The sequence below is a fragment of the Furipterus horrens genome, unplaced genomic scaffold (assembly GCF_987537825.1).
Source record: "Furipterus horrens unplaced genomic scaffold, mFurHor1.1.pri manual_scaffold_9, whole genome shotgun sequence".
NCBI classification, from domain to species: Eukaryota; Metazoa; Chordata; class Mammalia; order Chiroptera; family Furipteridae; genus Furipterus; species Furipterus horrens.
The window spans coordinates 12,444,876-12,458,633 of NW_028327179.1; the positions used below are offsets into that span (position 1 = coordinate 12,444,876).

Sequence of the window (13,758 nt, forward strand, 5' to 3'; positions counted from 1 at the left end):
TCCTGATTGGTTTTTGTGTTAAGGTGATCTTCATTTAGTCCTGTGTCCTTGAAAAGCTATTAAACTTTATAAATGTTTATGTAAACTTATAAATAAGAGCATATCAACATTACCCTCAACTTGGCTGTTTGTTAAGGGATATGATTTGTATGCAGTAACACGAATAGCTGTGTTAGTTTCTTGAAGGGATTCCCCTTCTGTTTGGGATTTAATATTTAAAGTTTGATCAAGACAAATAGAATTTTGGAAGGATTGCCCGAAAAATATGTAGGACGTCTATTCCTATAGATAATCTGTGATCTTATCCTTGAGTTTAACAGTGCTGTTTGGGAGCTGTGGTTTTATACTCTGTAGAATTACTTTTACTGAATTTTGCTTTGGCATTATGCTGTTGTCTTGATATGAGTGATGTTATACAAAGAAGCCCTATAAACTTTGATTTTACTTACTGTAAAAATGTTATTGTGGACATTGAGAACACATGGGAGAAATTTATTTCTCATTTCAGTACCAGGAACCAGGAATAGTTGTTGTATGTTTCTCCTTGAGCAATGATCTTTATCTGTCTTATGGGCAATGAATCACATAATTTATTATTTTTTGCTTCATGTTGGTTGTTGTAAAGCTTATAACTGCATCCTTAGCCCACCCCTGCTAAGTGTAAATGACTTTGTAGTTCCAACTTGTTTTGTGTTCTACCCTGATTTCTAGTCTTGCCATGATTTTTTACTTATGTATTTTTAAATTTGAAATGTCATTTATAGAAATGACATTGCAGGGATCATACAAAGAATTCCCATTATAACCTTCCCTCACATTCCCGCAACATAATTAGTATTTTTCTATACAGGTATTTTCTTTCTCTGTATACACACACTTTTCTCCTATTTGCCTTTAATTTCCTTAACACATGTGTCTATGCAAATACCTGTGAAATGCTTTTTAGGAGGAATGAAGCAGTATATTCCTAAATTAGTAATAATAATAATAGGTAAGAATAGGTATTGATTTCATACCTATATTTAAAAAAAGAGACCTATGGAGAGACCTGTTTTAGATGGAAGCAAGATAAAGTATGTGTGTGTGAGAGTGTGTGTGTGTGTGTGAGAGAGACAGAGAGAGAGAGAGAGAGAGAGAGAGAGAGAGAGAGAGAGAGAAAGGGAGAGAGAGAGAGAAGGAGAGAGGAAAGACAGAGCACATACGCATTTTAAGAACATACTTACAACACTTTGAATGGCAGAAGGGGGGAAATGCCTAAGGCTTTTTGATTTAAGTAAAAATTAGGGAGTTGTCTTCCTAAACTGAAACAGGTAATAAGTACTAAAATGTGAAGAATATTTGGGAATATATTTGCTTTAGTAATCCACCCCAGTTTAGTAATCAAGTAATCAGAGTAGGACTATAAATAGACAGTCTTTATTAAGAAATATTTACTTTTTATTAACTTCTTAGTCATAAAATGATTTCATATTTGATGCTTTTTATAGTAATAGTTTTCACTTATGTTTAACGACCTCTCAATAATAAGATTTTGGGGGGAGATGGAATATGAGGGGGGACCCCAAAAAACTCATAATTTATAAAAAAATTGTGTATTTATTCTTACATATTTAAACTTCAGTCACCTTCAAAGTACTCTCCATTTGATGCAATTCCCCTGTCAAGATGTTTTTTCCACTGCTCAAAACAGTTTTTGAATTCATCGATTTTGTTGCCTTTTAGTGCTTCTGCCATTTTTTGTTTCACCTCTTCCACATTGGCAAAACATTTCCATTTGAGGACTTTTTTCATTTGGGCAAACAAACAAACAAAAACTTCAGTGGGGGCAAGATTGGGTGCATAGTGAGGGTAGGGCACAGGGGTCATGCCAGTTTTGGTCAAAAACTGCTGACCACTCAGCGCAATGTGAGCAGGTGTGCTCATAAATCACCCATCATGAAGTGGACAAACACTCCCAAAGACTCTTTAAAAAAATTCAGTGAGGCCGAATGCAGCCTCTCACAACAACGCCAACTGGTACACTGATACTTATGGGTTCCTAGAACACTCACGTAGTGGAGGAAGCCTGTACTACAAGGGGCCTGTGTCCTCCAAGAGTTAATTTTATTCTTTTTGGGGGGACCCTCTTCACAGAAAGGCAATTGTTTTTATACCTTTTCTCTTTCTTTAAGGCAAAACCAAAAACATATGCTTCATTATATCATACAGTGTAGAAGACATTCTAATGCTGCATATTCCTATTTCAGATATGAATTTATGTTATTAATGGCTCTAAACTTTTTATACCCAGAATAGGAAAAATAAGTGAGTAAAAATGAACTTTAAAGAATATTACAACTTAGAAAAATGTCAGTCCTATTCTGAAAGTAATTGTACAAATTTATAGCTTAAAATTCACAACATAAAACAGCTGCAAAAGAAAAAGTAAAAACTTGCCCTATGGTCTATGTCAGTGATTTTCAACCCACATGCCACAATTATTTTTTAAAAATATAGTAAATGACTATTTAGTCAAGTGCACTGACCTCTTTCCCCTTAGATTGTCAAATGAAAATAACAACCATCAACACAATAGCTGTCTGGTGTGAATGCCCTGTCTTGAACCATAAATATATAGATCATATGATAGAGTTGTATCTTATTGGTCAGGTTGCATATGAAGTTGTGTCTGATTGGTTAATTCTTGGTACTTGAAATTTTTATATACAAATATAGGCACTTGATTTTTTAAAAAAGTCCCTTTGGAAGAAAAAGGGTAGGTAATTACTATTACTATTATTATTATTGTTGTAAATTAATAAAAATTATACCTATTTTTGTCAGATTGGCAAAAAATGTATTTTTTTTTGTTTGCTGCAGAATTTTAGTAATTAGTTAATGTGCTCCATGAATTGAAAAAGGATAAAAATCTCTAGTCTACCTGGAAATAAAACATACTTGAATGAAAAGGAAGTAAATAATTCAGTCTAAATTATATTCATTTCTTATTTTTATGCAGTTTGCTAGAGGAATCTGCATACAAAAAAGCGTCTTTTTCTTTCTGTAAATATTAGTTTCCCATTACTAACCTGTCCCATGTTTGTGTGTGTGTTTGTAAATCAAAATAGAAGTCTTTTAAAAAGATGTTTTTAGGAAGCAAAGTCAAGTTCTCTGAAATCTTGTAGAAAATGAAATGAAAATTCTAGAATTCTAAATTGAATTAATTTTAAATAATTGTCATTAATGTAATGCCATAGAATGTCACTCAAAGTAACTATTTGTTTAATAAGTAAGAGTGTTCCTTTTTGTTTATACTAATCTTTATATAATACATCAAATATTTTTTCATACATCAGATTTCTTTTTTTTTTTTTTGCTAGGAGAAATTTGCTTTGTTAAAAAGTATTTAAGTTTCAAACTTTATTGTAGTGTTTTATCTTTTCAGCTTTCTTGTTTTTAGAGTAATCTGAAGTGCTCTTTTACTAAATCTTCACAGTTCTCCATAATATGCCCTCTTGTTACCTACATTCAAAGATTTGAAAATGAAATTAATGAAACTAAATATTGATAACTTGTCTAAGTCACAGCTAGTGATCAAGCTGCAATTTGAACCCAAGACCCAGGGTTTTGCCCACAGTTCTAAGATGCAAAATCAGATCAGGGCAACTTTATTGTGTGAAAGAAAACATATTAAATTAAAACCCAGTTCATAATTGTATGTATTTAATTTTATATTATCTAAGAGAAAAATGCATTCCACTTTAAACTTATATCTCATTTCCTCAAAGTGTTTATATATCATAGACTTTTAAAAAAGGCTATTGTTTTTTCTGAACTGAATTAAATTTCTCTTGCTTTAAAGAAGATGATTAAGATACAGGCAAATATGTTTGTGTGTGTGTTAGTAGCCACTTGTTATGTATAATAAGGGATGCAGAAGGTATAATAATAGTCCCCCCAAGAAATCTACATCCTAGTCCCTGGAACCTGTAAATGTGTTCTTGCATGGCAAAGGGATATGAAGTTTCTAGGTGGAATAAGTTTGCTAATCAGTTGACCTTACCATAAGGGCTGATGCAGGTGGGCCCAATGAACATACAAGAATCCATAAGTGGGAAAGAAGGAGGCAGAAGCATCAGAACCAGAGAGAGGCCATTGTGAGAAAGACTTAACTGGCTATTGCTGCCTGTGGACATGGAAAGGAGCCAACAGCCAGTGAAACAGGTCAGGCTCTGGGAGCTAGACGGGCAAGGAAATAGATCCCCCCCCCCACTCCCCTCGAACCCCCTGCCTCAGAAGAACAGTTCTGCTGACATCTTGATTTTAGCCCAGTGCTATGTTTTCTGGGATTCTGACCTCCAAAACTTTAAGATAATAAATTGGTGTTAAGCCACTTTAAAAAAGAGATCTAGGCAGATACAAAGTAACTGAGAAGTTACTCTATACATGTTATAAAAGATGAAATTTGATTTAAATTCTTTATGTGAATTTTTAATGATCTATTATTAAAAAGTGGCATTTACCAAAATATAAAAGTGTAAAGGGTGCCCTTTATTATGAATATATGAAATAGTAGCCTTGTTTTTAGAGTGAAATTTCTTATATTGAAGCAAATTTTTAAATGACTGATTCGGTTTATTGATATGCTTCCATCGCTGTAAATGTTTGCGGAAATCTTACAGGGTTTTCTACAGATCAGTAACTTTGGAATTTTTAGATAAAAAGCATTCTTTAATTCTATAAGGAATAATTCTTCTGTATTATAAAAATGTGATAGCTTGTGGACTATCATTAGACCAAAGAATCAGAAATCTTAAAGAGATTTAAGAGACTTTTTTTGTATATCTAATTTTATGAGCTAAGGACAGCAGTCCTATATTAAAAATTTATCTAAAAAATCAATCTTCAGATATGTAATTACGTAGTTCAAATTCTGGTCATACACTTAAGCATACTCTAAAATAAAAGAAGCAGTTTTAAGTGAATGAAATGGATAATATAATTCTCCTTTTGACCTGTAGCTTTTTGACTGTTATGTTAGTGGATATTGATGAACACACTTGATTTCAGATTTGCCTTAATGCTGATTAATTATTCTCTTAATCATTCATTATCACCATTTGAATTTTACATATTTTGGTAGACTTTCATGAAAATTGGTAGCAACCATAATTATATATGTATATATATATTTTTATATCAATTAGAAGCTTTCGATTAGACTGTGAATAGACCCTTAATGTGTCTTTCGACCACATTTCATGAAGCGTCTCCTGCATGCATATAGCTATAATATGAATAGCAAATGTCTTCTTTGGTTTCAGATAGACCTGTTTGAAAACATATTGAAACTCCCATGAGGCTGTAGGAATTTCCATTTCAAGAAGTGAAGCTAATAAAGACAGACTTGAATTACCCTAATAGTTATTCATTTTTGCTTGGTAGCTTTCAAAGTGACGTGCCACTGTACAGGGAGAGGAGAGACTGACAGATGGCAAACCTGTTAGTTGCACCCTCTGCTTTTGCCCTCAAGTGTCATTACATGGGTCACTGTATTAGTGTTTAAAGCCTTGTCCCCACGGCTTAACCCCCTGGGAATTTTATGGTCTTACTAATTAGAAATTGATCGTCTTTGTGTCTGAGCATGCTATGAGCCTTTTTTTTAAAGGACCAATTATGATAACCTTAGATAGCACCAGTACTAGTCAGTGTATTCATTGATTAATCCTTTCTGAAGAGACTAATAGTGGTGAGAAGATAAGCTCTATGAAAGGACTATGCTGAATTAATGTAATTAGTAATTTTTACTGACTGTGGTGATTTTTTCTTATAGGTTATTGTTTCATTTGTCCATTGAAAATAATAATTTTCTTTTTGCCACTAAAAAACTGTTAAAAAATGGGAAATTCCAAGTTTTCCATGTGAATGGGAGAATATGAAAAATATTTAATTTATGTATTTATTTTCTTTAGAGATATTCTGGACCAAGATTCTAGCTGGAAATTAAACCTTTAAAATGACAAAACAATTCTATGCTAGGTCTAAAGGAAGTTATCAGTTGCTTTACAACAAAAAATATGTTGTGAACAGTTTCCACGTTTAATATCTTTGAAAGTTGAATCCATCTTGGATCTTTGCCATTTGTTAATGAAAGTACAAAAAAAAAAGTATTGGTGTGGATATGTTTCATGGAATCCTAGAACTAGGAGGGCCTTAGAGATTATATAACCTAATTTTTTCATGCGTTAGATGAGGAAACTGATACCCAGAGAGGCTTAGAGCCTGCTGAAGGGATTTTATTACAGACCTCTTTAACCTATACCATGCGTCTTGAATTTAGTATTAATGTAAAACTAAGATTCTGGGTATCTGAAACCATTTTATTTAATATTTATATTCATTAAGTTTAAGTTTCTCTCCTTCATTAGGGAGTAGTATTTTTGTATTGTTTTGTAGGTATATGATGGTATGAGTGAAGTTTTGCACTTAAAACATTTTAGAATAGTAAGAAAAAAAGTGTCAGCAACTCTGTGTCTTTGTATCTGTTATAGACCCTCTAGAAATAAGGGAAATGACATCTAACTTTGTGTGTGCAAATGTGGAGTAAAGTGTAATTAAATTGCACGTGTGGAATAATGAGCTCAGGGACTGAAGTTCAATAGACTGTTTTCTAAAGCTAAGTACCCAATGTGCCTTTCAGCCAGAAATGTCTACAAGCTCCTGGATATCATCTGGAAATATATAGGAAATAAAGCACTTTTCTACCTTTATACAAAATTATAATGCATGAAATATTGAAAGTAATGGAACTCTTCTTCATTTTTCAGATTCTAAAATGTATTACTTTAGAGCTTGTTGGTAGACTACGCCCACTATATACTCAGTTTATTTTAAGGCAAAAATTTTAAGAGATTCTAGAACTCTTGAGTTATCTTTTAAAATAGTGGCCTTGTGAATAAAATACCGCCCTAACTAGTCAAGGAGCATGTATAAATGATCCACGGACATGGACAATGGGGGGGGGGGGGCTGACTGTAGGAGCAGGGGTGGGGACGACAGTGGAGAGCAGTGGGGGGAAAATTGGGATAATTGTAATAGAACAACAATAAAAAGATTTTTTTTTTGTTTCCACTACTGCCTTTCCCCCTTCTGAGTTGCTAGGAATATAGTAGGCACTTGATACATGCTTATTTCTATTTACTGAGACCTTGCTACCATTGCGCATGTTTCGGATTCCCAAACTGCATGTTGGAAGATGACCCGTTCCTTGCCTGCTCTTGTAGGGTGTTATTTTCGATGTTTAATATGTCGAGCTGCTTTAGAAAAACTGGACTATTATACAAGCAATGCATGTTCATGTTATAAGAGGAAACTAGTCTTTGTCAGTATATGCTTATTTCCTTAGAGTACCGAAAACTTGTGGCCACTTAAGCAAGCCCATGTAGTATTTGTCTGCAGTAGAAACAGGCTACTCTACAATATAGGTTAATTCTTTTCTTTCCCCTTAGTTATAATTTCTTCATCAACTACTTTCACCTAGCCAAAAGGAAAAAATAACGACAATGCTCTCCTGGCCGGTGTGGTTCAGTTGGTTGGAGCATCGACCCATAGGCCAGGTGGGGTCATGGGGTCAGTTCCTGGTTGAAGCACATACCTGGCTTGTGGGTTAGATTCCCCGATTGGGGCACGTGTGAGAGGCAGCTGATCAACGTTTCTTTATCGCAATGATGTTTGAAACAAACAAAAATAATAATAAAATAAACTAACTAGAATGCTTAACTTGTGCAGTAACCAAATCATTTTTCTTTCTTTCTCATTAAAATTCTCTAAGCAACATTAGTCTTAAATATACATTGACATCTATTCATTCAAATGATAGTTACACTAACACATAATAATATTTAATTATAACAATTAATAAAAGCTAACATTTTTTGAATGTCTGCTATGTGCCAGAGTATTAAGGATGAGAGTTAAACTTATTTTGGGGACAAGGGTGTGAATTTTGATAGTGAAACTGAGCTGATAATGTAATTGTGAATCTGTTGAAATGTGTAAGTGTCTGTTGCGTAGTTTCCCATGGTGAAGTCATGTAATTGTGGTGTTTGGCAAATGTTTGGCAGCTCTTTTCTGTTGTTCACCAGATAAGGTTATATTAGCCTTCCTGTGTCATTATATCTCGATTTGTATAGCCTTAATTCTTTGAATCAGTGTGAATCTTCTTCAATGGTGGCATACTCTTGGTCATTGTAGGTACAGTGACAGGAGGTCTAAACGATATGAGAATGCATCTTTTTTAAAGAGCAGTTACTACTTTTTATATCTTGTTACAAATTTTCAATTTCTACCATCAAGAAGTATTATGTTAGTATGTTTATGGTGTTATACAAATTAAAATGGTTCCTTTAAGAACTTAAAATCTAGGCGGTTTGGGGGAGGATGAATAAGGCAAAGGTGGTCACGTGCATGATGATGGAAGGAGACTAGACTTGGGTGCTGCGCACTCAGTGGGATATACAATGTACAGAGGACGTGTTATAAAGTTGTACCCCTGAAACTTATATAATGCTATTAGACAATGTTACCCCAATAAATTTAATTAAAAAAATCTAAAGTCCTAATAAACTTTTGTTTTAAAAAAGATTTGCATGTGTATTAAACAAACTGTAGGTATTGGACAAAGAGCAAAAAGGTTTAGACAAATGAATTTCTCTGAGTACAATGAGAAAGAGAGGATATTGGCTATAGAGTCAGAGAAACAAATTTTAGCCATTTGTTTTTGTGGGGAATCATTTTATGTTTTACTTGATAAGAAGAGAGATACGCAAGTAAGAGTAGTATGTATCAAAATTCTTGAAGAGGTAATCCGACATAAATATAGAGATGCTTTCATGATTTATTTGAAATCTCCAACTTCTCTTTCAGGGATTGGTTTCATTTATTTATAATGGTTTCCTCGTTCTTTCTTTAGACTGTAGATTGAAAAGTATTGCCCTTTACATATCATTCATAGTATTACTGTATTTGGGGAAGCATAATATATTAAGATACAGGAATACAGAATTATTCTTTACTTTTTGCTCTTGAGATTTACAGGAGGAGGAAAGGGACTGGACTAGTCTATGGAATGGATCTGAAACAAAGCTAATAAACTTGGATTTAATTAATTTTGATAATTAAGAGTACACAGAATTTAATGAAAGCTGGTACTTGGTTTTTCTAAAATGGATCACTCAATACATTTTCCCCCTTCCTCTACTTCCCACAGGAAACCAGTTTCCTCCAGTTGCCGCACAAGACCTTTCTTTTGTTTTAAAGGCTGGCTACCTTGAAAAACGCAGAAAAGGTAAACTATAAGATTCTAATGATGTCGCTGGTTCGATTCCCAGTCAGGGCACATGACTAGGTTACACGTCAGGGCACATGACTAGGCTGCACGTCAGGTCCCCAGTCGGGGGCACGAGTGAGAGGGAACCACACAGTGATGTTTCTCTCCCTTTCTTTCTCCTTTCCCCGCTCTCTAAAAATAAAATAAATAAATTATAAAAATAAAAATTAAAAAAAAATTCGAATGAAAAATCTAAAAATGGTTTTATCCTTGGATAAAACATGCTTGCAGTATACATTGTGGAACCAATATTCTCTTTAGGTGATTGAAGAGTTGTAAGACTTGGAGAAAATCTGGATGACATTATCCAAACCAAACAATATAACTTTTAGCTCCAAATAATTTTTATAATGAAACATTTGGTCAGGTTTTTAGTTATCAACTTCTGTGACACGCAAATGATTCCAGAACTGTTTCCCGCCTCTTAGAGGAAGGCTGTGGACCATGACCGCAATCTCAGGGATGGGATTTCTCACCATTATCTGACCCCACCAGGCAGCAGGTTACCCTGTGCCTGACCCGGCACACGCCATGTCTGCTCTGGTCCAAGCCTGGTGTATTTTCTGCCATTTTCTATTCCTCATCAGTGTTCCTGTCCACTGGCTATGATAATTGGGAGTTGACCATATGGTCTCGCTCTTTCAACACCCATATATAATGGAAATGAAATATGGAGGTGGTGTGATGATATGAGAAATGGAAAGCAGAAAGTCTCTTCATTACCATTCTGCATATCTCTCAGGGAGTCCCTCTGGGCCTTTCTATTTATAGTCCATTTGTTTTTCCTAGCTTTCTTAGCTGAAGTTTAAAGCTGAAAGAGATAATAGGAATAATCTAGGTCAACTCCTCCCCTCTCCTTTTTATAGCAGATGAGAAAATAAGACCCAGATGAATCACTTATCTCCAGGCTGTGTAGTCAAATGCTTTCTTTTTACGGTCCCTGTCAGGAAAGTTTGTTAGTGGTACTGTCGATCCCATAAATGTAGCAGTTCCATCTCTGCTTCACTTAACTCCTTTTAGCTTTATTTTTGTCTCTCGGAAACGAAGATACAAATTAATTAGTCAGAGAATTTTAGAGCTAAAAAGGAACCTTGGAAATCATATTAACTAACTTTATCCTTTTACAGTAAAGAAATAGTGTTATGTTCACATATGTTATGTGTATTATCTAAACTGTACCCTTTCCCCCTTTATTGTAGATCACAGCTTTCTGGGATTTGAATGGCAGAAACGGTGGTGCGCTCTCAGCAAAGGGGTGTTCTATTATTATGGGAGTGACAAAGGTAGTATTGGCGTTCACTTATCTCAGTGTCTACTGCTTGAGAGTTTGGGAGCCGTTCTTCACCCCCTTTTTTGGTACAGAGTAAACTGAAGACAGATGGAGAAAGAATAACTGGGAACTTTAATGATTGTAGCCTAAGGCTGATTTATAATTCTATTTCATTATTGGACAAATTCTCCAAATTCCAGAATGCCCTAAAACTTAATACAATTATGTTTTATTGAATTAGGAAAGAGGATAAAACAATGTTCGTCTGTGTGGCCTTTCACCTTAGGAAATATTTATCATCCAGGCTATAGTTGTAGAATGTCTGGAGAGGTTAAGACCATTAGGATTGTGGAAGTTTGGCAGTCTGAGCACTTCAGCTATATTATTATCTTGTCTAACTACAGTTCTGGGTGGTAAGATACTATTCGTAGCCCCATTTATTTTACTGTTTGGAAAACTGAGAACAGAGAGGTGAAGTAAGTTGTTCATGGTCACAGAGCTGGTAAATGGCAGATCTGGGCTTTGAACCTGGGCATAATGGTTAGAGTCCATACTGTTAACCACGATTGTCACTATATTAATTTAGAAACAAGAAGATACATTTTGTAACTTCATTTGCTAATGAACAAATCTCTTGGTCATAATCCACATAATTTTCAGTCCATTGTTTGAACAAATAAAGTCATAAAATATTGAAATTTAAAGAATATAAGCTTTTTTAGTTTTGATTTTTTTCTAGGAAAAGGTCAGAATTTAAATATTATAAAGTGTTATATAGAAATAGCTAACATTCATGTCCATAAAGGACACTTAAGGAGAAAAAAGACATAAAAGTTTAATATCACTGAATCTAAGCTTTCCTATGGAATATTTATCAGTATTGTTACTTATCAGTGTTGTTTGGAAATTTATGTTTTATTTGACATTATTTGCAGATTTTAGGGTTTTTTTCCTTATAAAATTGGGCAGATATGATGAATGTATTTCAGATAGATTTGATAAACATGCATGATGCTAGAAGTTGATCTCACCTTTTGGCTAATGGAATCAACAAATTAAGAGTTAATTTAGTTGGCAGTTTGAGTTCTGTCATTAATTTACAATATGTTCAAATGTAATAATGGTATTGATGAAGTGTAAACTATAAATAGCCATCAACAGGCAGCCTTTTTCTGCTAAGGGTAAGTAGGTGATTTTGTCTGAAAATTTAGAGTCTAAGTTCAGTTATGACTATCATAGATCATTAATATGTATTACTATTAAAGAAATGTAATTTTGTACAGCCTTGTGAACTGAGATCAAGATCTTACTTTTCTATAAAGAAATATCCTCAATTTTATAAGACCAGAGGAAGGAGATTTTAAAACCTTGTGACTTTTGTTCAGTTGGGCTTCTCATTTCTAATTTTTTTAAGAATCAGTGAATACTAATGTCTGTTTCCTCACTCCCAGTCCTAACTGGTGTACCAGCTTGTGTCAAAGATTAGCAAGAGTTTTCCAAAAACCTAATGAACGTTTATATTTATTTCAAAGGCTAATATTCAATGAATACATTCTAGGGGCTTTGGGGGGGTATTAATTAGTTACATTCCCATTTCTAGTCTTATTTGATGAGACCTTTTGGTAACAACATTCTTTGTAATTTGTGTTTTAGCTGCTTTGTGATCCATTTAGCCAAGGCTACCACCACTGCTTTTTAAAAATTACTATTCTAGCATTTGTTTTTTATGTGATATTTGAAGATCTGGTTTATATTTCTTTAAACTCTTTTCTACCTGTTGCCATGAAGCCTCCTGTTTTCATGGAGATTTCATATCTGTTTCTAGTGGGTCTTTCCTCTGTGGCTGCTCCCTTTGGAATTCTTGGCCAGTTTTCCTTTTAGGGACTTGGGAGGAGAAAAGTATCTTTAGGCAGTTTTAATTGCTTGTTTGTCATGCTCTTCATTTCCTTCCTTTGTATCTTTTTCTTTCCAGGAAAATTTATGTGTCACGTGAAATTTTTATTTTCTTTTGTGAAATTGGATAACTAATTGTACAGTCTTATTTATCTTATGGGTGAACCATTTACCTAAACTTTTGAAAGCTATTTAGATATATGAGAACTATAATCCTCCAACTAAGTAGGATTTAGATAAATGGATTATAGAAGCACAGAAGGAGTTGATACCACTTACTAGGTTAAACTGTACTTTGTTACTGTTTGACAGATACATAGTTCTTATTTTCTAACATACTGTGTGCTGCTAAAAACCATTTTCACCCATCAAGATAGTAATGGCTTACAAAGAGCAGTTCGAGCCTCTAGGGTAAATAATGCACTTACCTTTGTATCCATAAATATTATCTGTATTTATTATTCATGGCCTTTTGGGGCCCTTAAGTAATAAATATATAGAGAGTACATATTTTATCACTTCATAAAATTGCATCCATCCTTTCATCTCCTTCCTCTTCCTTTGATTGTTTGAATTTCATTCATCAAACTTGTTGGGTAGATGCTGAGGCTGCCTTCAAGGTATTCATTCATTCATTCATTCATTCATTTTTTATTTGCTAAACATCTATTGGATACTAGGCATTGGGAATCCAAAGATAACCCTGCCTTAGAGGTACTCATAGTTGAAGTAAAAGGAAGAGAGGAAGTTGCAGGATTGGAGGTAGGGACTGGGTAGATAAACTGATAATTTCAACCAGGCATAGTAGGTGGTTTAAATTAAATATCTTTGAATCACAAAGGAGGGATGGCTAACTGTCTAGTGAAGTTAGGGAATACTTCCTAGTGGAAAGGATATTGGACCTGAAATAATGAGGGAGGACTTTGTCAGGTGGTGAGAGATAAAATGGGCATTCCAGGCAGAGGAACAGCAGATTCTGAGTTGCAAAAAGCCTTGGATGAGATCAAAGCTGGAATCAAGACTGAGTAAAATAGAGTGAACAGGGGGAGGGGGCCCATAAGGCTAAAGGAATGGGTTCGGATCTGATTAAGAATATGGCTTAATGACCAGATTTAGTTTTTAGGATGTAATTGTAATAGTATCATGGAGGATGGATTGGAATGGTTAGAGACTGGGTCAACAGGGTCATTTACAGGGATACTGAACTAGTGTGTGTATTCAAGAGAGG

The 13,758-nt window shown here is 34.3% G+C and overlaps 1 protein-coding gene across 3 annotated transcripts in view; it reads left to right on the forward strand.

The window, feature by feature from the left end:
* The window catches only part of SKAP2 (src kinase associated phosphoprotein 2), a 162,185-nt gene that overhangs the window by 79,531 nt on the left and 68,896 nt on the right, over window positions 1–13,758 (forward strand). For all 3 annotated transcript variants that reach the window (XM_090287088.1, XM_090287087.1, XM_090287089.1), the window contains 2 exons: window positions 9,248–9,325; window positions 10,567–10,650. In XM_090287088.1, the coding sequence (XP_090143214.1) occupies window positions 9,248–9,325; window positions 10,567–10,650 (162 nt within the window). The remainder of the gene's footprint in view (window positions 1–9,247; window positions 9,326–10,566; window positions 10,651–13,758) is intronic.